Source organism: Corvus kubaryi, unplaced genomic scaffold, assembly GCF_017639235.1.
Source record: "Corvus kubaryi isolate FWS band 111438036 unplaced genomic scaffold, C.kubaryi_AGA036_p1.0 66, whole genome shotgun sequence".
In the NCBI taxonomy this organism is placed as follows: Eukaryota; Metazoa; Chordata; class Aves; order Passeriformes; family Corvidae; genus Corvus; species Corvus kubaryi.
Window position 1 is genome coordinate 2,576,929 of NW_024582054.1, and position 25,666 is coordinate 2,602,594.

The window sequence follows — 25,666 nt, forward strand, 5'->3', positions numbered from 1 at the left end:
AGGTACAGGACAACATAGAATGAGAAAGTGATGTTACCTGCTGGAGTAGAAATGAGGGGGAAGTAGGAGGGAGGACTGAATGAGTGTGAATTTCCTATTCAAAAGTGTTGTTAAATCAAACATATTGACATAATGGTTTGGGGGATTGTTTGTAGCTTGAGGGGTTACTTTGTATTATTTTCTGCTTCTGTTTTCAATGTTCAGTTCCCTTCGCTGTAAAACATTTCCTTTTGTACTGTTGCTCATTGAGTTGCCTTATGTGGTAAGATGGCTACCTTCAGTTCTGTGTTTTTAGAGCTCTGTAACTGGCTAAGTAATTGCATTAGATTGTAAATGAAATAAACTTGTTTATCTGTGGTTTTGCCTAAAAGCAAAAGAAAAAAGTCTGATTAATTTTCTCTCAAATAGTAAAAAAAGGACCTGTAAAAACAGAAAAACTCTAAATGCACTATTTGATGTCATTATTTACTTAAATCTCTTATTTTCAGTCAAGTTATGCCCAGTTTGCTTTGCAGGAGAGGTTTTCTATTCTGAGAAAAGATTCATAATGACTCAGCTTAGTATTAGAGTTTGGCATTAGAAAAAAACCCTGATAGAGATCGTCCTGCTGCAGTATGGCTGTTAACTCTGCAGTGTAACTATGATAAAATAAGTGTTTGCAAGAATCCTGCATAGTATTTCTACTCTGTGAGCACATACGTGCATCTTAAAGCAAAATATTTAAGGAAATTATTTGTTATTTTTTAAAAATGCTGTAAGATGTAACCTTCTGTACCATGAATAAGCCTGTATTTTACTTGACATATTATTGCAATAGAACCCAGAGACCTAGATAATTAGGTAGTTCAAGATTTGAAGTTCTGTTGGATATTGTATAAACATGAAAGCATGAATTCCATACTTGACATTAGTCAGTGCAAGTGGGCAGTGGGAAAGATGGAGTAACACAGATGGTGTGTATGCCACTCTTAGCCACTGGGGATCAGTAAAGTACTATCCAGCCTCTCAGACCTCCATACTTAGAGATCCTTGACAGTTGCTTGTCTTTGTTCTGTTCTAGATTGCTGGAACCCTGACCCACACTCACGACCTTCCTTTGCCACTATCCTAGACCATCTTACTGCCATAGAAGAGTCTGGTTTTTTTGAAATGCCCAAAGATTCCTTCCACTCCCTGCAGGAAGACTGGAAACAAGAGATCCAAGAGATGTTTGATCAGCTCAGAGCCAAAGAAAAGGTAAGTAGAGAACAATGCTCCCTGCTTGTGCTCTCTGGATTGTAATTTCCCCATTTCGTGGTTCAAACAGGGATTATTGTTTAGTGCATCCCAGAGCTAATTTTGTCTGTGCTTTACTGGAGCTTGTATTAAGTCCGTGAATCAGTGACAGGTTATGATGCGCACAAGGGTAGAATCACAAGAAAATTAAATATCCATATCCTGAGCTGCTGCTCTTTCTAATATTGTAGTGAGCTTCCATTATACTCTGTGCAAATTGCTGTGATGAATTATCTTGATTGTTTAGTGCATTTGGTAACTGTCTCACTATTACCATCTTAATTGAGAAACCCAATGAAAGCTGTTAACAGGAGATGTAGGAGGGGTAGGTTCAGCATATATACTCTAGTAAACATTGCAGCTTTGGTTCTGCTGGGTTTGCGTTTTCAAGGTTTTGAGCACAACCAAAATGCATAGAGTTTAATAAACATGAGTGCTACCAGGGGAAGGATCCAGTAACTGCTATAACTGAAGTCCATCTGGGTAAATAGTAGGAAACAAAAATGCTAGCAGGAATAACAGGAATGGTGACCAACAGCCTTGAAGAGGAGATGTGAAAAAGCTGAAGTTTTCTTCTAGCATACTTGCAGAAAGCACAGCTCGCTGCATCTAATTTAAGGTCTTTACAGAGACTGTCTTTAGTTGTTGGTAAGAAAAACTGCAGCAAAATCACTAGCGTAATAATACATTTGTAAGTTCACATTCTCTTGCCTGAAAATAAACTCTTAATAAGCAACCACCTTGATTTGGGCTCAGAGGTTGGGTTTAGGAGGCAGAGAGAAGGAAAAGAAGACTTTGGATCAGAGGAAAGAAGTCAACTTCTACAACAATACTTAAAACATTTCTATTCACCTATTGTAGTAGCTTTTGGGAAAAATAAATTAGCTTATAGGCATTTCCTTGCTACTGTTGTCCCATGGCATAACTGTATTGGAACAGTTTTTGAAAACCAGAAACTTCAACAGACAAACAGTCAAACAATACTAATTACACTGCTCTCAGGCTGAGTACTGTATTCCTCTTTAGCAATGGAGAAATAATTTTATATGCTGTTCACCTATTGAGTAAAATGTACCAAGTCTCCCCAGTGATGAGCCAGGTAACAATGACATTATTAAAAACATCTAAACTAAAATCTGTCTGATTATCTGTCTGAAGTTTAATTCTTCAGTTTTTACCTTCTGCACTGGAATTGGCCAGCTGAAGAAAATTACTCTGAGTGCTGAATTCTTTTGTCCTTGGAAAGGAGCGCAGTGGGATTTTGGGATTTCAAGGACAGTTTCAGTTAATTTATTTTGTCAGCAAGGGATAGATTGAAAGGTTTGCCATATGCATCTTTGCCAGGACCATGTCGAGATGGCTTTTGAGTATCCCCAAGGAGGAAGGCTCCACAACCTCTCTGGGCAACCTGTGCTAGTGCTCAGTAATGCAGTAAAAAAGTGTTCACAGGGTGTCCCCTGTGTTTCAGTGTGTGCCCATTGCCTCTTGTTCTATCGCTGGGCACTGCTGAAGGAAGCCTGGCTTTATCTTTTTGCCACCCTTCCCTCAGGTTTTTATATGCACTGGTAAGATCCCCCTTCACTCCACCCAAGCCTTCTCTGTGCTAGGATGAACAGTCCCCTATCTCTCAGCCCTTTCTCGTGGGAGAGGTGCTCCAGTCTCTTAATCAACCTTCATGGCCCTTCATTGGAATCTCTCTGTGTAGGAACCCAGAGTGCCGAGAATATTTCTCTGCCTGTTTTTAAGGGTTCTTACCCCCCTGAACAACACTGTTTTAACCTCCAACCTTGGAAAAAATTACCAACAATCAGACAACAACTAGAAAATACAGTGGTGTGAATTAGGTGATAGACTACTGTGTAAGATTGTCGCAGGGTGAAAAATTTAGAGGTTTTGGGCTTCTCTTTGTAGTAAATAGGTAAGAGTAAAAAATATCAAAATGGAAGATTGTTGTTGTTCTCTAAACCTTCTTCTCCTTCTTCTACTACTCCATGTTCTGCAGTAAAAGTAGTTTGGAATGACTGGATAGAGAATTCCGCAGTTCCTGCCCGTGTTACTGAATAATTGGTAGGAGAGTGAAAATAATATATGTTTTTAGTAACTATTGGTTAAAATATCTTTAAAAGCTGTGTAAATCTTGATAATTGAGCTCACTCCTGCTTTTCTGTCTTCTATGCTGTACCTGGGTCACACTAGTGGCTCCGTTCCTCTGATAAGACTTAATAAACAACTATCTGGAAGCATTGAAACTCCAGAAAAAGTCTCGCTTTTCTTTGAAACTCCTTGCAAGGACTTTCAGTAAATTCTCTCCCATCAGGAGGGACTTGATTTACGGCACAGTTCAGTGTCGCTCCGGTATGTCCATGTTTGTCTTGTACTGGAGAGCCTAGAATTTGACACAGGATTTCAGGTGTGGCTTCACAGGTGGTTATGTCTGATTTTTAATACTGGTTTGAGGGGCCTTGAATGGCAAGCATTGAAGTCCTTGAGGAATGTTTTTGGCTCTCAGCTGAGCCTTTAACCAATGGTGTTAGCAGTTCTGTGAGCACAAGTCATTGTAGCTGTACCTTCAGAACAGGTAGTGTTAGTCTTAACCCACAGGTCACAAGGTAGCCTTTTGTTTCTACTTATCTCCCTGCAGGAGCTGCGCACATGGGAAGAAGAGCTGACTCGTGCTGCTGTTGAACAAAAGAACCATGAGGAGCTGCTACGAAGGCGGGAACAAGAGCTGGCAGAACGTGAGATTGACATCCTGGAAAGGGAGCTCAACATTATCATCCACCAGCTGTGTCAGGAGAAGCCTCGGGTCAAGAAACGCATGGGGAAGTTCAAGAGGAACCGGCTCAAGTTAAAGGACGGCAATCATATCAGCTTGCCTTCAGGTTGGTGCCGTGTCAGGCTGTGCCAGGTGAAGTGGGAGCAACCTGTAGATTTGAGAGTTCCTTACGAGTGACCCTTATGCATTAGAAAGGATTTGATGGACTTTGGGAAAAACATACCTCGTCAGGATCAATAAACTAGGTTTAATGCTCTTGTGGCTAGCATTGCCCAAAGTCCCAAGGTGAAGGCCAGAAGTAAATTTGAGATGTTACATGTTTGTTAGTCATTGGCTGTATATGGTTTATTGTAAAAATGTGGTTGCAGTTTAACATGTTAATACGCAAAATAATCAGCTTTTTAAAGGAAGTACATAGAAAATGATGGAGGTTCATGCTCTGGGAATATTTTGCATAATGCTGCAGGAGAAACTGTAATCTACTGGATTTTTTTGGTGTAGGAATCTAAAAATTACCAAAAATACATTGATAACTGTGAGACTACAATACCTAGATTGTTAATTCATACATGAACTATTAACGTGCAAGTGACTTCCAATACCACCCTTCTGGAAGAAATGTTAAATATTAGTAAGGTGTTGACGAAGTCACTCTTGAGAGTGAAGATGATGTGCAGAAATACTGAATTCTTAGCATTTCTACTGCAGATCCTTTGTGCACATTTAAATTTGTAGAAAACAAAAAGCGTGGGGTTTGTAAATCACATAGTGCTCGTCATTACATCAGGGATGATGACTTGCACTATATTCTTTTTTTTCTGGGAGACACTGGCTGTTCAGAAGAGAAACTATGATAAAATTTGTGTGTTACTTATGCCTTTCTTTTGGTCTGCAAATGCCTATTTTTGGTGGTGCTTAATAAACTAAAAGGTAGGGTGCATGGATTTATACAGGGATGTACTTTGGCATGTCAGTCAACACAAGGTCTGTGTGTGTATGTGTTTCACACATACACTGAGAAGATACATTTTCAGGGCTGAGTGCACATCTTTGTTCTGAATTCTGTGTGTACAATGGGCAAATAGCAATTAGCTGTAAAACTTCATTTCTACATAGATCTACATGTGCTCTTTGAAAGTTACCGTAATTTTTTTTTTCTTACATTAAAAAAAAAAAAAAAAAAGATAATTTTAACTGTGTCTTTCTGCTTTTATTTTTTTTTTTCTTTTTCTAAACAGATTTTCAGCATAAATTCACTGTGCAGGCTTCTCCAACAATGGACAAAAGGAAAAGCTTAATCAGTAGCTGCTCCAGCCCTCCTGCAAGTCCTACCATTATTCCCAGACTCAGGGCCATACAGTGTAAGGAGCTCAATGTAGTATTGAATTTGGGGAATGTGCAGTCTGTCAGTGTGGTAAGATGCCAAGATTCCATATCTAGGACAGGACTGTTAAAGAAAGTACCTAAAATGTTTGCCTTGTGTCTTGTATGTATGCATTTAGAGAGACAAATGGAGTGTCTTGGTGATGGGGGGAGTATCACCTCCTTTGGAGCCAAAACCATACTTGCCCACGTTCTTGAAATACTGCTGTTTTTATAGAAAATATGTTCCTTAGGTGTACAAGCTAATTTTTAAAAATACTAATTTGCAGAGTAGATCTGTGAAACATCGCTATAGTGTATTAAGTGACTGTTTTAAGGAAATAAGAACAGGGGCACTTGTCATGCAAACAGTGTTCCCATTATAACACAGGATTAGGCAGACATACATGTATTAGAATTATGAAAGTCATGTTAACTAATGTGTAGTGTTTGTAATGGATAGCACTGCACTTGTGCATTTGGTTTCAAACTGGTGGTTCTAAAGAGAAAACTAGTGATGGAATAAAGCTGGAGAGGCTACCTATACTTGAAAGGATTAGGTAATGCTTTTATTTGGCATTTGGTTGTTAGATCTGTGTTGATAAATGGTCAGAATTATGGCAAAATCACTTTTGTTACTATTCCTGCTCTGGTCTATGTTTTATTCTTTATGTTGCCGTGGAACCAATTATTTTTAATTTTTGTATCTGTTTTTCTTTCCCATTTTCCACTGTTCTTTCCACTTACGAAGTGACACCTGCTGAAAGCAGTAAAACGTGGGGACGAAGCTCAGTCCTTCCAAAGGAGGAAGGAGAGGAAGAAGAGAAGAGAGGCCAGAAGAAAAAGGGACGCACTTGGGGACCAAGCTCACTTTGTCACAAGGAGCTAGGTGCAGGAGAAGAGGGGTAAGAGAGGGCCTGGAGGCAACTCGTGTCCAGGTTCTAAAACTGGTCATGAGCTGGCTCACAGGAGATTTGCCTATCTGCTTGCAAACACTTTTCTGCTTCCAAACTTATTTCCTGTACCAGAGATGTTAGAGATTCAGAACAGTTTAGAAAACTTCATTCAGTTCCTTTGCTAGTGACTCATGTTTCACTGTCTGCTATTAAGTTATTAGGTGTATTTGTAAGCAGTTGGACTTCTTAGCTGTACAAAACTCTCTCTAGTAGGTTTTCTCTGTTTTAAGGCTCAGCTTTCTGCAATTTTGTATCATATCTGAAACTGCTTCTCTCTTAAAATTCTCAGATATGCTTTTTCTTGTCTTAGATGCTATTATATAAAAAAGTATCTGATAAAGCCAAGCAAATATCTTCTCTTCAGTCTTTTGAAAAGGACATGTACCTTGAGTGAATCAATCCTGAAAGTGATTTTTGCAGAGATACAGGTTGTACCTCTGTTTCTATAGGTTATCGTTCTGTGGCATCTTTTTTTTTTCTTTGTGTGTGTGAATTATTTATACCAGGACTCCAGTGAATCATTGCTGGAGTGCTGCTTTAAACATAGGACTTTTTGGCCTTCTAAAAGATTTTGAATGCTTGGTAATTTTTAGTGGAGTTTGAGCATCTTCCCCCTGATAAATTGATGGTTTGACTCTTGCCGTATTTTTTAGCAGGGAAAATAAAATAGCTGGTTATAATCTTTATCTTTACTATTGTGTGTTCAGGGGTGAAATGCCTGAAAAATTGATGTTTGCATAGTGCATCACTATTGTTACCCTCTGCAAGAGGGCCTGGATCTATTAAAATATGTTCTCTCTCTAAGGTGCTCAAGACATGTTGACAGGACAATATGGAAGAAGCTTCTTTGACTGCTGCCTATGCTTTACCTATCCTACAAATGAAGGATAGCATTCTACAGAATTAAAACAGATGTCACGCTTGACAATCATCAATTATGTAGAAAGGCAGGAGATCACTGAAGCTGGAAAAAACCACTTCTACCTTGAAATCATGTTAGAATTCTGGGAATAGAGCTCTTCTGTTTTCTGTTAATTACTGTACAGTCTGAAGCACCGACTGCTTTTGGACACAGACAGCTGGAATGGAGTTGCTTGCAAACTGTGGTTCTGTTCTCTCTACAGCTGAGATGTTCTGTAGTATTCAGAATCTTTCCTAGGGAGACTCGATACAGATACACATTTTGCAGAGTGTCTGAAACACGAGAGTGTTGCTGAGAGAGCAGTATGGCTAACATACAGTGAACCACTCCTTGCTGAGATCGTGCCAGACTGCAGACTTTAATTAAAAAGGAGCAGAGTTGCTCCCTTTAAAGACTCAAAAGTTAGTTCTTGCTATTTTTAAGTATTTTTTAATTCTTATTTTACAGGGTAAGGAGATAAAATTTCATTGCATGTTTAAGGTTGGAAAAGACCTTTGAGTCCAACCATTAACGTAGCCTCCATCATGTTTGCCAGTAAACCATATTCCCAAGTACCACATCCACACACTTTTTGAACACTTCCAGGGATGGTAATTCCACTGCTTTCCTGGGCAGCCTATTCCAATGCCTGGCCAGCCTTTCACTGAAGAAATTTCTCCCAATAATTAATCTAAACCTCTCCTGGTGCAAGTTGAGGGCATTTTCTTTTGTCCTGTTACTTGTTGCTTGGGAGAAGAAGCCAACCCCCACCTGGCTACAGCCTCATTTCAGGTGTTTGTAGACAGTGATAAGATCTCCCCCAGCTTCCTTTTCTGCAGGCTAAACAACCCCAGCTCCCTCAGCTGCTCCTTGTATGACTTTCTAGACACTTCCGCAGCTCCACTGCCCTTCTCTGGGCATGCTCTAGCTCTTCAGTGTTTTCTTGTAGTGAGGGGCCCAGAACTGAACACAGGATTCGAGGTGCGGCCTCACCAGCACTGAGTACAGGAGAACAATCACTTCCCTAGTCTTGCCAGGATGCCTTTGGCTTTCTTGGCTACCTGGGCTCACTGCTGGCTCATGTTCAACTGCCTGTTGATGAACATCCCCAGATCCTTTTCCACCAAGCAGCTTTCCAGCCATTCATCCTCAAGCCTGTAGAATTGCATGGAGTTGTTGTGACCGAAGTCAACAGAACAGAACCCAACACTTCATGTTATTGTACCTTATACAGTTGGCCTTGATTCATCATTGATGCAGCCTGTCCAGATCCCTCTGCAGAGCCTTCCTGCCCTCCAGCAGATCAACACTCCCACCCAACTTAATGTCACTGCAAACTAACTGAGGGTGCCCTTGATCCCCTCATCCAGGACATAGATAAAGATATTAAACAGGGCTGACCCAAATACTGAACCCTGGGAAAATTGGGGTAAAGTGAAGAGCTCATCTTAGGATAGCGAGGTCCAGTTCAAGTGTTCTCCATAATGCTGTTCTGGTAGCAGAAGTGCTGCTGTTACTGCTGCTTATGGGACTTTGAGATCCAGGGAACTTTTATCTTCATAATTTTTATCACTTTCCATGTATTCCTCACAGGAGATAATTCCAAGTTTATGCAAGAATAGCATTGTGAAAATTGCAGTGGCCTATAATTAACATCAAGTAAAGGCAGTCATGAAAAGATGATACAGTGACTATTCACACTTCTCCATTTATCTTTGAACATAAAGAATATGCACAGCAGCTGAAGGGAGTTGTGCTGAATTGCAGAGACTGGACGAAGCTTTTTGTTGGACTAGTTCTGTGACAGTTCACTTGTGATCTTACAGTATATTCTGAAAGATATACTGTGAAGTTTTAATTGTCTTTAAACTTGGCAGTGATTAGTCACAGACTTACTATGGCACAGGTGATGGTCACCCTGCTTTTTGCACAGGTTACTAATTTTACGGAAGGTGACAGTGGATGTGACTTAAAATGCTTTAGCAGTTACCTCTTAAAATCTGCAAGCTAAGTAGGCAACAGACTTTTTTTATTCACAGCAGTACTAATGCCTTAACATGGTATTACAGAACGCTATTAAGACATTAGAGATGCTGTCTTACAGTTGTAGGGAAGTTTTTTGCAATTTGCTGAGCAAATAAACCTTGTCATCTTACCATTCCTACAAAGAGGTGCCTTTGACTTCCTAGTAGAAAAAGGCAACAGAAAAGTCACTCAATCATAATACAGCAAAGTAAGTAACAACCTTCTGGTTAGTTAATCCAAATAGATTATAGGCGAGAAGTTTTTAGGTTCCTGAATTGTTATGTTGGTGATTGAAATACAGTGTAAGTGCTAGTGCTTTCAAATCATTCCAGTTCCTCTTTCCTTAGGGCACTGACAGACTCTAGTAGGAACATTCTCTTAAGGCAGCATGTTTTGAATTGTTTTCAAATGCACGCCACTGCCTAATTAAGATGATGTGCAGGAATCTTCTGGACAGGTCTTTGAGGTCTGCTTGTAATTTGAGGGAAAAAAGAAGGAGCAAAAAATAAAAGGGAAGGATGAAAATTTTATAACCTTAAGGCAAACATAGCAGGCCTTGAAATTATTCTGGTAGCTATTTATCTTCCTGTTCAGATTGAGCTGCACTTTGACAGTAACAGCAAATCTTCAGTCTGTTCTTTGCAAGGGAAGATTGCCCTGAGAAGTCATGAGGAAGCAAACTAAGTTGAGTATGTGTTTTCCCAGCTCTCTGGAAATCTCACCTTCCTCAGTAGTTCTCTACCCATATTGTAAGAGCTTTGAGATTCAGTTTTGGGTGTGTTCACACTGTTAATGTGGTTCATCTTCACTCACCAGCTTCCCTTAATATGCATCTCTGTTTATAGTATGTATCCTAGGTAGGCATGTTGTACACCTGGGTTATTTAGATCTAATGTATGCTATTGGCGTGTTGTGTTACACAGCTGAGTATGCTGTGGAGGGAGTAAATCAGAACAGACCCACACACTGATTTGCATGTCTGTTATAAAACCCTATGGTTGTTTGTCTTGACAAATAGGGTTCAGTGCTGTGTTGTCTGGATTCAAGATCACAGCAGGGCCAGAATGGTTAATGAGGATGGACTGCAGGGCAGTTGAGAACTGCACAGGATACTTTTATTGTAATGTCTGTACCACAGTCACCAACGAAATGATCATGTGCTGAATCAAGTTTAGATCCTGTGGCCTTGCTATTGCTGCAGTATAGTTTGGTGACAAGTAGAGCATCTCAATTGGGTAGAGAGCAGAGGAAAAACTCATACCAAGGCAAAAAAATACCCCAGTATAATAACATTTTTAAATCATGGAATGGAAGCTGTCTTAGAAATGCAGAGTGATGGTGGTGGAAAATAAGAATCATGAGAGGTAACTTATATATGCTTGTATTTCCCTTTCTCTTTAAGGGAATGATGGTAATGAATTACATGTCTTACCAAAAAACAATGCAAGCTAGTAATGGAGCTGGAAGAGAGCTTATCTCTGAGTTTTCTGTTCTTTCGGTAACAAGTCGATGCTTTTGTGTTTCCAGTTGAGATCAGTCAATCTGCAGATCTTTTTATTCCTTCCATGTAATTTCTGCCTATCCTAAGTGTGTGTGGCTTTTCATCAGCACTCTAATGTTTCATGTTTGTGGAGAAAGGCACCAAATTTTCCAGTTCGGATTATGTTGATAAATGAATAATAAAACTTTGAATATTGATACATCAGGAAGTTGTGCTGCTAACCAAAGTTCTTGACATACATGTCTGATGTCATGAAACTAGTGCAGGATGATGGTAATGAAAACCTTTGAATAGGGATTACTAATAAGTTCAGGAGCCTGGTGACATATCTTCAGACACAGGTCAAACTAGGGATTTGGGTTTGGGTTCTTCTCTTGGGCTTTGTTTTTAAGTAAAAGAAACAATGACATGATTTATAAGTTTAGTTGCCTTTTTTCTGTAATCTAGAACTTGTGCTTTTAACTATCTGTACTTCAATACAGTGTTTCCTCTACAGGAAAAATATTGGGGTTTATAATATAGAGACACAGCTTTGCTGTTACAGTGACTTTAGCTTATTAGTGAGTGATATTTGAATTCGTTGTTCATTTGTGTTTCACATGGAAACATTTTTGGAGGTATTTTCCCCTCTCCTTGCTGAGCAATTTATTCTTTACCTGCCATGGTAAGATTGATTGCAAAAGAAATCAAGATGCCTTGATTTAAAAAGAAAATGTTTCATCTGATTTTTGTAGTGGAGCCTTCTATTATTCTGCTTTCATAGCTCGTTAGTTATCAGCAGAGGCCTTTTGACTGCTACAGTGTAACAAATGAAGGAGGGACCTTTTGACTTTTTTTTTTTCTCTATTTTAAGGTGCTGTAAAGATGTCAGCAAATTTCTTGCTGTGGCAGGACTTCAGATCTGTGTAGTTGAGATGGATACATGCATACCCTAAGTAGATCAATAGGGAGTATATGAGGGGAAAATGGAAACTGGTTGTGAGCATGGTACATTTTCTCATATCCTTCTACTATTTCAGTCTGAAAGCTCTGGTAGAAGGATGCAAGCAGTGGTCATCCAGTGCACCGAATCTTGGGAAGATCCAGAGAACTGCACCTGCTTTTCCAGGATTCACCAGCTTAGCAGAGATGGGTAAAGGAATTCCCTGAACTTGGTACTCTCATCCCCACTTCCATTCACATTTGAATGAACCTCTTTCCTGACCTTCTCCTGGTACCTTACAGTAATGTTTTCATTTTGTTTGGTATGTGGTTTTCTTTTATTCTTTGTCAAGTGTCCACTTTCTCCTTCTGGGTTTTCTTCTTGTTCACCTCACTGCTTGTGCTTCTCCCTCTATCAAGCTAACAAGCTTAATTCTCCCCTAGCTCCATGCTGTCTCTCAGCTCATTTCCTGTATAATGATATTTACATGTGCAGCATGCTTACACCTTCACTTGCAAGGAGCAATCCTTAAAATTCTCCTACCTTTTGGTCCTGACTCACAAACACATAAATTTACTCTAGAAGTAACTGAGGTGTAGGTTGCTTTTGAAATGCTATTCTGCAATTAATCCCAAGTGGGTGAATGCTTCACTAATTTCTTTCACTTTGATAGTGTTTCCAGTTACTTGTCTCAGCCTGTCTGCTTTGGAAACAATAGCCTGTGAGTATTTGGGAGTTGATGAATGATGTTTGTGATGAGAGCAGTTGCATCTTTTGAGGAGAAGCTTATTTTGAAGTATATCTGTGAGACAATTAAATTTGCCAGTGAAAATGTTACATTGATACAAAGTCTATTTTCATTTGCTTTCCAGATGATGAGGACAGTGAATGTTTTAATGGAGAGGGCAAAGTGCACCCTTCACCTGTGCACAATCAGTCATACCTCTGCATCCCATTTCAGAAGAATGAAGAGTGGGATGGCCCTTCTAGTGATGCCAATGAGGAGTCCACCCCTGTTAACTCTGCTACGAGTACCCCACAGCTGACACCCACCAACAGCCTCAAACGTAGCGGCTCCCACCACAAGCGATGTGAGGTTGCATTGCTTGGCTGTGGAGCAGTGCTGGCGGCTGCAGGCCTGGGTTTTGATCTCTTAGAAGCAGGGAAGTGTCAGCTGCTGATTGAGGAAGAGCCAGAGGTGCCCAAAGAAGAGAAGAAGAAGCGTGACAGCATTTTTCAGCGAGCTGGACGCCCACGTAGGAGCACTAGTCCACCTTCCCGGAAGATCTTCAAGAAGGAAGATCCCCTGTTGTTGCTAGGCGAGCCATCCACATCCCTCACCCTTCTTTCCCTGTCTTCCATTTCCGAATGTAATTCCACCCGGTCCCTGCTGCGCTCAGACAGTGATGAGATTGTGGTTTATGAGATGCCTGTCAGCCCAGTGACAGTCAGGGCTCCCTTGCCAGCCATTACAAACCCACTGGTCAATGTCCAGATCGAGAGGTTCAAACAGGACCCCAACCAGTCCTTGACTCCCACACACGTGACGGTCTCTTCCCACACCCAGCAAGGTGGACACAGGCGCACACCTTCTGATGGGGCCATCAAAGGGGGTGGACTGGTTGTCAATGGCTGCCCAACCAGTGGATGCCCTTCTGGTAGCTGTTTAACTGGAGCACTGGGAGCAGGTAGGTTTTCAGCCATCTTCCTTTTCCTCTTCAGAATAAAGACAGAAGCAGTATAATTACTTGTTGCTTATACATTCGTTGAGATGACCAGCCCACAAGAATTGCTTGTGGAGGCCGTCTTTACACAAATAGCTAACAGAATAATGCAGTAATGGTTTCAGTTCCAGCATGTCTACACTAAAGAACTCTCTCTGCCCCCCCATGCTGTGAGGCAGAGCATAATACTGTTTCTTAGACAAAAATGGTACCAATTTACAAATATTGCACATTCTTCTCAGGATTTCATCTCCATTGCCTTTATACACTTATTTGTACTTCAGAGTAAATTCTGATCTCTAAGGTGAAAATGGGATCCATAAAACAGTTTGAGGCTGTGCTACTGTTGCTCCAATTCCTTTGCAAACGAGGGATCTTTCTGGGTAGGTGTGCTCACTGTTGGCAACCTTTGAGTGGCTGTGACTTCATAATTTAAAAGATGTTTTACTGTGTTCTTGCCCTAGTAAGTCACCAAAAAAAGGAAGGACTAGAATCATAAATTAAAATCTGATTTAATTAGCATTTTCCCAAAAGTAAAACAAAATATGAAGTTGTCTTTTGAATGGAAGTCTGCAGTAAAATGTGGGTTAATTCAGATGAAAAGTATTCATTAAAATGGTATTCATGAACATGTACAAGTTACGTTGTGTTTGTAAAAAAAAAAAAACCAAATACCACGCCCACCCCTAAATGAAAAGAAACCAGGAAGCATCTGCAGTAAGCAGGGTTAAGTGACTCTTCCAGGAAGTTGGTCCTGCTCATGGCAAACAGGTGTCATGTATCTTGCTGTGCAAGTGTCTCCCTGATCCATTCAAGCTGTTAGTGGGTAGTGTGCCCTCCAAAGGACTTGGAGAGTCCACTCCTCTGTTAGGAGGTCAAATCCATGCTCTCCAGTCTGAAAATTGAAGAAAACACATGAGAGAATGATCAAAACCTGATGCTTGTTCCAGGTCAGTGAAACAGGTGTCTTGAAATGTGTTAAGAACAGGGTAGGGGTAAAGAAGCCAGTCACTTCAGATTGCCATAATCTTGAAGATACGGAGTTTGTAGATTCTGAATGGAGGCTTTCTGCTTTGAAAATGCACTGTACATAAAGTGAACTAAGATCTGTAGGAACCACTTAGCATTGCCATCTAACGTGTTTCCCTCTTCTCTTACGTTGTCTGTTTTGGATAGGTGTATTAAAAACACCTAGTCCAAGCAAAGATCCAAGTGAGGTCCCTCGCCTGCCAGACCCCAACCTTGTTTTTCCTCCAACCCCGAGACGATGGAATGCACAGCAGGATCCCACGCTGGAAAGACCCAAGACATTGGAGTTCCTGCCCCGGCCACGTCCTGCAGCCAGTCGGCAGCGGCTTGATCCCTGGTGGTTTGTGTCGCCCAGCAATGCCAAGGGTGAATCTTCTGCCAACAGTTCAAGTACTGATACTCCAAGCAATCTGGACTCTTGTTTTGCTAGTAGCAGCAGCACTGTAGAAGAGAGACCTGGACTGCCTGCACTGCTTCCTTTCCAGGTGGGTCCTCCTGTAGAGGAGCGGACACTGTTGGACATAGATGCTGAGGGGCAGAGCCAGGACAGCACCATTCCGCTATGCAGAAGTGAACTTAACACACACAAAGCTGCAGCATATGAACTCAAGCAAGAATTCTGGTCTTAATATGAAACCACTGGGGACAGTGAGCCCCTCTAAATTCAATCCTACTTTTTGCACTGAGAATGCACTTTGAAGACAGATGAGATGGAGGGATGCTACAGAGATCATATGGTGCTGTCTCTGCTGAAGATGTGTTGTCAGCTGCCTGATTTTTGTCTGCATTTGGGTGAAACTTGGCAACTCTGAGCTGCTGACTTTTGCTGTGGGGTTTTTCTGTAGTCTTCCCTGCCCTGTTACTGCAGTTTGAATCTGCAATGAGCTAAAATTATCATATCAAAGCCTTTTGTTAATGACCTTGTAGAATTTGGCACTTGCAGTAAGTATATTGGTCTCTATCATGGTATTAATCAGTATTTTCAAAACTCAAATATTACACTACAGCAGACATCAGTGTTTGATGTTTTCCCAAGGAATCCAGAACAGAAACAAATAAATATCTGGAGACTACCTTCTCTGAAATACATTCAGATCATTAGACAGGCCTGGGAATCATCATACCCCCACTGAAAGAGCAGAAGTAGCTATCTTAAGACTTCTTCATTCTCTTTTGCTCATGTGGTAGCGTAAGGTGGAACAGATGGCAGGGGAAGGGCATGGCATCTCCGCTGGTGGAGGTCTTTGAGAGCAGGTGAACCACACCATTGGAAACAAGTAGATGTAGTTGATCCTGACTTCAAGGTAGGTTGGATGAACTTCAGTGGTCTCTTGAGGTCCCTGTCAGCCCTATTTTTTTTATGACCCTGGGCTTTCAAGATGAAAGCTTATGGTATGGCTGTTGAGCTTGTTCTTGTTTCAGACTTTTGTTCCATCAGTCTCTTTTTTTCCCCACCCTGTTTCTCAGGCTCATAGTCAAGTTGCCTCAGCTTTGAGAGGGGAGTTAGCAGAAACTTTCTTTAAAGATGTGTTGGCTTGCAGAAGTTACGTGTTTCCATATTTTTTTCTTTCTATTTTTTTTCTCCTTTGTTACGCCTTTTAGGAGTGACCCATGAAACCCAAGACTGTTCTTATGCACACTGGTACTTGTTTAAGGCTGTTTTGAAAATGAGGCTTGCTAGTAGTTGGATTGTGCAAACAGGAATCAGAACATCTGGATTCTGTTTTATTTTGTCACTGACTCACTGTGTTACCCTGGGCAAATAATGTAACCTCTGTGCCTGAATTTCCCCATCTGTAAATAATAGGAATAATACCTACCTCACAAGGGGAGGGGTTGGGACGTATGTCATAGGTATAAAGTCCTTTGAGATCTTTGAGTGAAAGGCACTATAGACATGTAAAACTTTATTCTTGTTCAAATATGTAAAACACTCCTAGATCTGGAGCAAGAAGAGACCCCTGTCTGAAAGGAGGAAGTCACACAAATAGTGTGTGCCTGTGGCTCAGTGTTTTCTGTACAAAGACTTAAAGTGTGTCTGTGCCACTGCAGTTATGTCTTACTGGCTGTAAAGAGAGCTTCAGTCTTCCCCAAATTTGGCATTATATATAAGGGATGTGGCCTTTATTTGAGTGTAATAGAGTAGTCTGCTTTATTGCAGGGTACAGCATGTCTGTTCATTGTTTTTGTACAGATCTGCGATCGTTTTGCTAAGCTGCTGATATTTGGTTGCAAATAATTCATTTGACGGTGCTGCCAATGCAGTGCTTGGCCTGTTGGGGCAGTCCAGTCCTGTTGTGAAGGCAGTGGAGCCGAATACTTCCTGCAGCTGTCAGCAGAGAGAAGCTGCGTGTTTAGATGTTTGTAACCTGATTTTAAAAACCAGCATGTGTGGGGAAGAACTTTACGTAAGGCTTTTTAGTTCTGTGTGAGGACTGAAACCAGCATGTTCCCATTAGTCAAGTGCACCTTTTTATTCAAGCAATTACAGTATGTTTTGTTTTGTCACATATTACTTGTTTGTCACATTCCATGGAAAATGCATAATGGCAGAATTACTTTCTGCTGCCCTCCCCATTGAATGCTCTAGAGCTAGCCTTAATGGTGCTACACTAGATGTTGAAGCTGGAGAGACTGCTGACTGTAGACAAGGTATTATGATGTGGGATTCGGGTACTTAAAGAAAACTTACATTTCTGACTCTTTTGTTAAATTTAGACCTTTAGCATTATTGATTTCTTAAGCATCCTTTTGCTTTCCATTTCTGAAAACTCCGTTTGTGACCCAGACACCAGCAAAAAGATAAAACTCATCCAACAGATTGCTAATTTTGATTGTGCTATAAATCAGCCTTAGCGTAATCTCAGTAAGAGGCTGTGTCAGAGGGACTTAAAAGAAGAACATTAAAATAATCTATTTAATAGTCTTCCTTAGCATTTTAAAAAGTCTGGAACAAAACTAGATTAGCTGTTCTGAAATGTAATGTTTTCTATCCAAAAGGTATAATTATAAATATCATAGGGGGTATCATCTGCTCTGCAAAGGCATCACCTGGAATAGCTCAGTTTGAACAGAAATCTTTAAAATCCATTTACGTGCATGAAGTGGGAGGTCACCTTTCTAGGTCATACTGATATAACTCAGCCTGCTGAACTTTCTAATAGCTGGCCAGTTGATATCACCAGGTGAACTTTTAAGGTTTCTGTCAAGTTCCCAGGAAAGACAACTGTAAAGGCAAGTTGTTCTGTCACCTCTTTTGCTTAAGAAAGTTGAGGATGAGGTATTAAACTCCCCCTTGCCTCTCTCCCCCTTCTATATAATCAGTTGGTGAAAGTGGTATGCAGTTGAACTTTGAGAAGTACTTTGCTCCAAAGAGCATCTTCTCTAATACCAAGTGGACATTGCTACATCAAATAACTTGGTAGGACAGGTGACAAGAGTCAAGGATCCAGGTCAGGGTTAGCAAACTAGATACTGTTATTACAAAGCTGCCAGAAAGACTAGTTAGAAGCATATTGGTTGGTGTGTGGTTTTTTTGTGGTTCTTGTTTGGTTGGGTTTTTTTTAATGCTTCTTCAGTGCAGTTATCTTTATTGAATCTAGCATGTGAATTAACCTGAGGTAGTCTTCGAGCATCCACCCATAACTGTCTTCCAGTAGCCAACCTGAGGTATCAGGCAAGAGGAGTCAGTTGTGGAAACAAGGCTCCTGACTTCAGTAGGTGGTGGGGTATTCTCTGGCAGGCAGAGTGAGGGCTCTCAAGACAAAGAGTTGTCAAGGTATTTTACCTTATGCACTCCAAAAGCTGTTGCAGCCAGTGCTCTAAGGCCCAGAGTCTGTGTGCATGTTTAAGCTAGGTCAAAACCTCTCTCAAATCCATCTGTCCCATCCTGGCTTGAATTCTCTACTTTCTTAATCTCTTGGGGTTTTTCCTTTGCAACTGTGGGAGCTGAGGTGCTCCAAATCTCCAAAGGAGTGATCGACTATAGTCCACTAGATAGTGAGAAGGTACGAGCCCGTCAGCTCAAGAAATCTTTTTTTCCTACTGGTTGCTAGTATTCCCATTTTTCAGGGAAACAAAAATGTCAGAATATTGGTCACTGACCTACCTTTCTAGTAGTATTATTGAGGAAGATGGTGAAAATCTTACTTTAAAAAAATTCTAATAAATGTATTGTTTCCTAAATGTCTGAATAAGTTGCACATTTTCTTGGCTGAGAAAATGAGAAAAAGATAACATGGAAGTCACCGAGCAGATTAAAACAATGACAAAAGAATGGAGAAAAATGTGTTCGATTACAGGCCTTACAAAGAGGAAGTGGCAGTTTTTTAACTGATAGTAATAATGAGATTGTAGCTGAGAGAAATGTTTGTGGTTTAGAAATATATTTGTATTTTTGTTTAGTCAGCTGGCAAAGTATATAACTAATTTATGTAATTGATGTGCTGATTTAGGAAATAGAAAGAAGCTTGTTAGCCCTTCAAAATCTGCTATCCTTGTAGCCTGTTTAGTGTTCTTGTAATATTGGGGGGAAGGCACAGACACAGCAACCAGTGCAAAAAATGACAGATTTTTGGATACGTTTTTACTGGTTTCATAGAAATTGAGTGTGGGACAAGTAGAGAGAAGAAAGCTTTTGTGTGAAAACTAAGATGATTAAATATTTATGGATTCTTTTCTAATACTGATGCTTCTTACGCACTGCACAGTGCTCTGTTTTACCAGCAAGTAGGTCTTAATCTCCTTTCAATCATTTTCAGAGGTGCAAATGTAACTTTTTATACATATTTTCCCTCCAGATTATTATTACAATGGGTTGATATTCACTATGGGGCAGGGAACCTCAGTGAAAATACTCTTTTTGTAATAGTTTTCTAACAAAATGAGTATTTTTAAAGTGAATTTTCTGTTATTGATGTGAAAAGACCTGTTCTGGTTTGGCATGGTTTTATGATGAAGTGTTTGTCTGTACCTCTAGGAATGGAAGTAGTTGCCTTCCTCTTCTTAGCATGCTGTTATCTTAAGACATTGTGGACAATACTGTGTAGAGATGTTACTTTGAAATGTCACGAAACTGGATACCTCTCATTGGGTTGAAGGTGAGGCAGTAATGGTCAAGTAAAGAAAAGTCTGCCTCTGGAGTGCTTTGTTAAATAAAACATGACAGGAAACCTCCCACCTTGAGTCACCTTTCTATCTTGAGATTAATTTTTGTTTGAAACCTATTCATCTCTGTGGGATGAATATGGGAGCTGCAGTCTCATTAGATGTATGGAACCGAACCTGTTCCTATGCCCCAAAATTCAATGATAGCCTGTTATTTTTGCAAGTAATTTTAAGCTAATGTTAATAGGTTTGTTTCTTTCTGGTTTTTTGAAATCTTTCTTCTTGGAAAACATGCTTATTGCTCTCTAACCTTTTCCATGCATTTTGGAGATACTCTTAAGAACTCTTACCAACTCTGTGGTGAATAAGAAGGGTTAGATCTTGCAGAGTGATTTAAGTCCTTTTGGCTTTGGGGTTTTTTTTGTATGAATCAAGGGCATTTACATTTGGAAAGATTTCTGATCCGTATCCTGTCACTGCAGAACAGTTTCTTAGCTTCCATGTTTTGAACTCATTTAAGACTAACTTGGGTAAAACTGGATATTAAAGGTGAGGGGATAGACACATGTTAAAACATATTTGCAAGCAAGCAATAAATACAGCAAATACAAGAACCAAAATGACTCTCTGTCCTAGAGCATAACTTTCAGACTTTGTAAACCTTTGATTGATGATATAGTTAAGGTATCTATAGGAAAGAATGCCTTATTACAGTTTTTATTAAGTTTACTGTTTTAATGTTAGAATACGGCAGTTTGCACAGCCAGTAACATGGTAGCTAGCTGGACAGAAAGGATCTTCAACCAAATTTGCTTTTTTTCCCCTCTATTTTCAATCCAGTTTTTGGGTTAAATTTTTTCTCTTTTTTTTTTAATGGTGTTTAACAAACAATACAGTCTCAAGAACTCATTAACCTTACTTTCACAGTTTCATGAGGCATTATGGAAATGAATCTATGGCTTATTCTGGTGCTCCCTCTATTGAATGCATTAGTAGAAAGTCATGCTGCAGTTAAAATGTGCATTTGCTTTTGTTTTTTCCCGTGCTCTTTTTTAAACAGTTTTGCCCCTGGTCCAAGATGAACACAACTTCTGAAATTACCTACATCAGCTTTATTTTTGTATGTTGAAAGTAGTCACTCCCAGGCTAAGAGGTGTGTGCTTGATGAACAAGTAACTTCCCATTGGTGACTGGGTAGTGGGTCTGATGTAGCTACAGGAATTATTATTGTTCATTTCTAACAAGGATCTCCCGTTTTTTGCAACTGGAAAATCTTCAGCACTTCATCAGTGCTTGTATACAAGAAATACGTTTTATCTCCTTTTGTACACAAGGGAAAAATCTTCCTTTTCCTGATCAGGAACATTTTCCTACTGAGAATGGCTTCTTGAACTCCGTGGTTTTGTTTGTTGGTTTTCTGTTTCTTTGGGGATATTGTTTATTTTTGGTTTGGTTTTTAGGCCTCTCAAATATATATATGTATGTGTTAGGTGCATCCTGTATTCTGAGGTGCCTTCCATCTCAGCACGTCTCCTTGCTGGGGCCTGAGGTTGGTTTTTTGGAGGGACCTCCTAGCTGTAGCTTTCAGTACTGTGTTCTCCGCAGATCAGGCCAAATACCATCACAGGAAACATTTCATGTCCTCCCATTTACACCCCTGTGTTGAACCCTGCACTATCACTGCCTCTCCCTATCTCTCCATTAGGGTTTTGGCCCCATCCCATCTTTGTTGGTTATTTATTCTTGTTGCCACAGTAACAAGTGTAAGGCAGAAAACCATACACGTTTCAGGCATCCTTTGGCCTAAAAGATTTCTAAGCTAAAAGCATAAGATACAAGTGGGTGAAGTGGAAGCGGGGGTTGTCAGGAAATAACAGAGTGAAATTATCCTTCTTAATGTAAGTCAGAGGACAGAGGAATACTAGCTACTTGGTAAACTGTTGGCATCATCGGTAAGCTGGGTCCTAATGAAGAATCTGAGGAATGTACATTTACTTAGTTTGATAGAATGGTTTGGGTTGGAAGGGACCTTAAAGGTCATCTAGTTCCAGTTCCCCTGCTATGGGCAGGGACACCTTCCAGTAGATCAGGTTACTCAAAGCCCCATCCAACTTACCCAGTTTCTGATTGGTTTGGTTTGTTTTACCCTGAACTACCTCATTTGTCGAGATAGAATGGAAAGAAAGTCTAAGTTTTGGTAAGAATTGCTCTAAGTAAGCACTTAAGCTTGGAATGAGATGGGAAGGCAGAGGCAAACTTGTATTTGGCTTTTCACATGCAAATTCCTGATGGAAAAGTAAAACCAGCTTATTAAGTGAAGATTATACTTGCTTTGGATATTTGTCTCCAAAATAAACAATAAAGGACAAAGCGGGGCATTTTTCTTGATGGTTTCTAACCTGTGGAAGAGTTGATTGTCCATAGACAAAAAGGTGATGATTTCATATTGGTCACTACTGCTTTTAAAAGTGATAGTCTCTTTTTTCAAAACAGATTTTTTTTTAAAAAATAATATTCTCATGTGCTCTTAAAGTGGAGCTATACACAATCCTGATTGTTTTCCTGCATTTGCAGTATTGTTTTCCTAGTGTATCAGCTCCTAATACAGTCCTTCCTGTATCTGAATGCTAATAATGTGCAGGCAGCCCAATAGAACTAACATTAAGGAACTATGACACATTTTTAGTGTGCAGTGTAGTGGATTTATTAACCCAGCTTGAAGTGGGCTACTGTTAGGTCTGTAGCTGATGGGTCAGACGGATGCACAGCTAGAAAAAGGGGGCTTAGAACTAATCTGCAGGAGCAATGCCAAAGTTGTATTTGCTTAAAATAAGCAATTTGAAAAACAATCATGGAGGGAGGTAGGGGGAAGGCCCTTCATTACTCAGAAGTACATCTCTAGGATCTTGTCCATGTTCAAATTTTAGTTGCCGGGATAGCTAGTGAGAATCTACATTGTGTACAGTGTGACTGAAAGCCCAACATTAAGACCAGAATAATGCATTTTATATATGCTATTTCTGACTGATTAACACTGTCTCCCATTCTACCTTCATCGTTTTGATTGAGCATTTTCTCAAGAACAGATGTTGAGGTTGGATAAAGCTGGCCTCCTTGTCTTGGAGAGGCATATGGGTCTGAGAGAGAAGAAACATTGCTCTAGCCATGTCCTGATCTTCTGTATTTTGTGGTCTTAGCTGTAGAGGTTATAATGGCGCAGGAAGACGTGCTGGTGTTTTTCAAGAATGCTGCTAACAGCAATTAAGTTTCAGAACAAACCTGGCCTCTGGTTACTGTTTGGCATACCTCAGTTGAACACTGAGCTTCTTGAGTCTTAACTATATCTGGAGGCGAACAGAGCTGCTTCCTTGAGTTCTGCTGGAATTTGGGAATGTGGCCACTTCTCAACTTGGGTAATTTGTTTTCTCCCAGGCCCAGTCAATGTCACAAAATCAGTTGTCACCCTCCACTGATTGACCACATATTCATAGTAGGCTTGTTCTTGTGTCTTGCATGCTTTATTGAGCAGCTCTTACAGTGTCAACAGGGTTAGCATTTGTATCTGAACAGAGCAGCTAGTATCTCTGAGCTGACTTTTCACACTGCATCTCGAGCAGTTGTTGCTCCATCAGTTCTTCTTTTGCTCTAATTTAAAGGTTGTCTTGACAACTATAACATCCAGATACCCTAGACTGTAAAGAATATAGCCACAGGAAAAAAAAGTAAGTAAAAAAACGTACTTAGGAGTGTTTGCCAGTTGAACTGGTTGAATTTGGCCAGTGCTCTTGGCAGAGAGTAGGATCCATTTTTTTGTAGCATAGATATCTTAGGAGGATGGCTGGGTTGGTACTGCAGAATTTACCTAGATCCACCTAAAGGCACTGGTGCCCTTCATGCTTGGCAGTTACAAATACCACATAAACCCAAGAACATCTGGTAATAAAAGTTTGTATTTAGGGTAATTAACTTTCAAGTTAAAAGGGAAGAGGCCTCAATTCAGAAAGCTCTTCATCACATACTTAAACATCACTGAAGTCAGTGGAATGTATTTGTGGGTCAAAATGCACAAGACCCCAATTGAGCAAAGCTCTTTTAATCTGAATTGGGGGATTGTCATGCAGAGACTGATTGTGAAGGACCAGGCTCTTTACTTTGATTGTCAGAGGAAAGAGTCAATTAACCTGAGGAGAAAGTTCCTCAACAAGCCGCTGGGTAAATGCTTTGGTTTGATTGCTGACTCTTGTGGCCTTTCCATGACTGCACATGCCATGCCTATTTGACTGCTACTTCTAACCATAAGCAGGGTAAGCTTTGAGAATGTTTTCTGACCTGGGGTGAAAGAGCAACAACTGCATTAGCAGATTGCTAGCTGTAAAGAGGCAGTAAGTGGTGACTGGAGGCTGTGTGTGTGCAAATGGCAGTTTAACCTGAGGCCTGTTCTCAGGTGTTTCTTATTTTACAAATGCATTCCTCCAGGCTGGTGGATAGACCTGACAAGTTCAGCAGTGATCAACGTCCGCCACTTTGACTAGAGTTCTAGGATTCTTGCCTGTCAGCTGTCAGCACAGCACTTTGTGCTGCTATATTATGATTTCATTGTCATAAATTCAGGACAAGCTGGAAATACGTGAGATATTTTGCCTGGTTTGAGATGCTTATATGGAATGGGCAGGCAACAGTGGTGGAAAAATCAGGGAAAATACCTGTGCTTTTAACAATGTCTCTTCTGTGGCTTTGAAAGTCCAAGAATTTCTTAGCCAGAGAATGTATTTCCTCCCTCTTTTTATAAGCTACTTCTTTCTTTTGCCTTATTAATTGTGGATCTGCTCCTGCTTCTATTTCAAGCCAGATGCAAAAATCGGTGACCTGACTTTCCTAGGTACAATGTTGTAAATCTGAATAACCAGGTGAGTAGATTTCTCTAGTGTAAGATCATGCCCCCATGTCTGATCCTTTGAGATATGGGATGGTTCCTGCTTATGTTGAAATCACTGTGTGGAGGGTATTGGGTACTTCATTAGGAACTCCAAACTCTGTAGGACTGGGATTCATCTTACAGCTCAAGTATTTCAGTCTGGTTTTGGAGACCTCTGTATGTCTTCTCTTCCGTTCATGGTGTTCAGAAGTCCGTTGCTATGGAAGGTAGCGCCTGAAGGTATGTTTTGCCCGAAGAACCTGCAATGAAGCAGTTACATTACCAAATGGCACTGTACCCCAGAATTGAGTAAAATAACAGAGGCCACCAAGTTTTTCTTGTTTGTGTGATGAAATGTTGTCAAATAAAGTGATTCATTGGAGCCTTCCTTTAACTTCTGTACAGCAGTAAGCTTAGAGGAAAAGAAGATTGCATTATTTTTTGAAAAGCTTTATTTGTGACCTGGACTAGTTGCCTCTGACCCTCTTGGGCTTAAATAGTTAAATTATATTAATGTCCAGTTTGTTTCACTGTAGGTAACACATCAACTGAATACTCTTGTGCATAATCTACTGTATCTTTCCTCTGTTCTGTGTCAATGTATTATGTGTATTTGGATTACAGTTCTTTTTGTATTAAATTATTTTATGTTCTAGAACAATATTTAAGTGAAGCAAAGAGCTAATGAAAGTTGTTGACGTTTTGGGATTTCTTTTCTTTTTGCTCTTTTTTTGGATGTACTGTAAATTGTAAACCAAGGATGCCAAGCAGGCTTGGTTCAATGGCTAAAATTATTGTATTACAGTGTAATGCTGATCTAGGCCTTGTCTCAACACTAGAGCACACAGACTTGAATAAAACTGTTATAAAAGTAGATTGTCTTTAGGCCTTGAGTTCTTGGGTTTGTGCTCCAAATAATTTTAAGCAGATATTTAGAATAACAGTGGCATCACCTTGCTCTGAGGATTTCAGAATTTTTCCCAGTGCAACAAGAAGTTTATTTTTCTTTACTAGGTCTCTCAGTTGTGATCAGCTATTCCAGCTCTGGGTCCTCCACAGGGCTTTTGAAATGCTTTTGCAAAACATCAGACAGTTTAGTACAGGTCTTGGCACACAGTGTCTGTCTGCTAAGCCCCTTCTGGCTTTTCTCTGAACCAAGGAATTAATTGCATAC

The 25,666-nt window shown here is 40.2% G+C and overlaps 1 protein-coding gene across 2 annotated transcripts in view; it reads left to right on the forward strand.

Annotated features, from left to right (window-relative positions):
* The window catches only part of MAP3K9 (mitogen-activated protein kinase kinase kinase 9), a 63,008-nt gene extending 37,642 nt beyond the window's left edge, over positions 1-25,366 (forward strand). For both annotated transcript variants that reach the window (XM_042047695.1, XM_042047694.1), the window contains 7 exons: positions 1,061-1,236; positions 3,917-4,157; positions 5,290-5,412; positions 6,165-6,318; positions 11,816-11,928; positions 12,591-13,406; positions 14,619-25,366. In XM_042047695.1, coding sequence (XP_041903629.1) covers positions 1,061-1,236; positions 3,917-4,157; positions 5,290-5,412; positions 6,165-6,318; positions 11,816-11,928; positions 12,591-13,406; positions 14,619-15,100 — 2,105 coding nt within the window. In that variant the 3' untranslated portion in view covers positions 15,101-25,366. The remainder of the gene's footprint in view (positions 1-1,060; positions 1,237-3,916; positions 4,158-5,289; positions 5,413-6,164; positions 6,319-11,815; positions 11,929-12,590; positions 13,407-14,618) is intronic.
* The last annotated feature ends 300 nt before the right edge of the window (positions 25,367-25,666 follow it).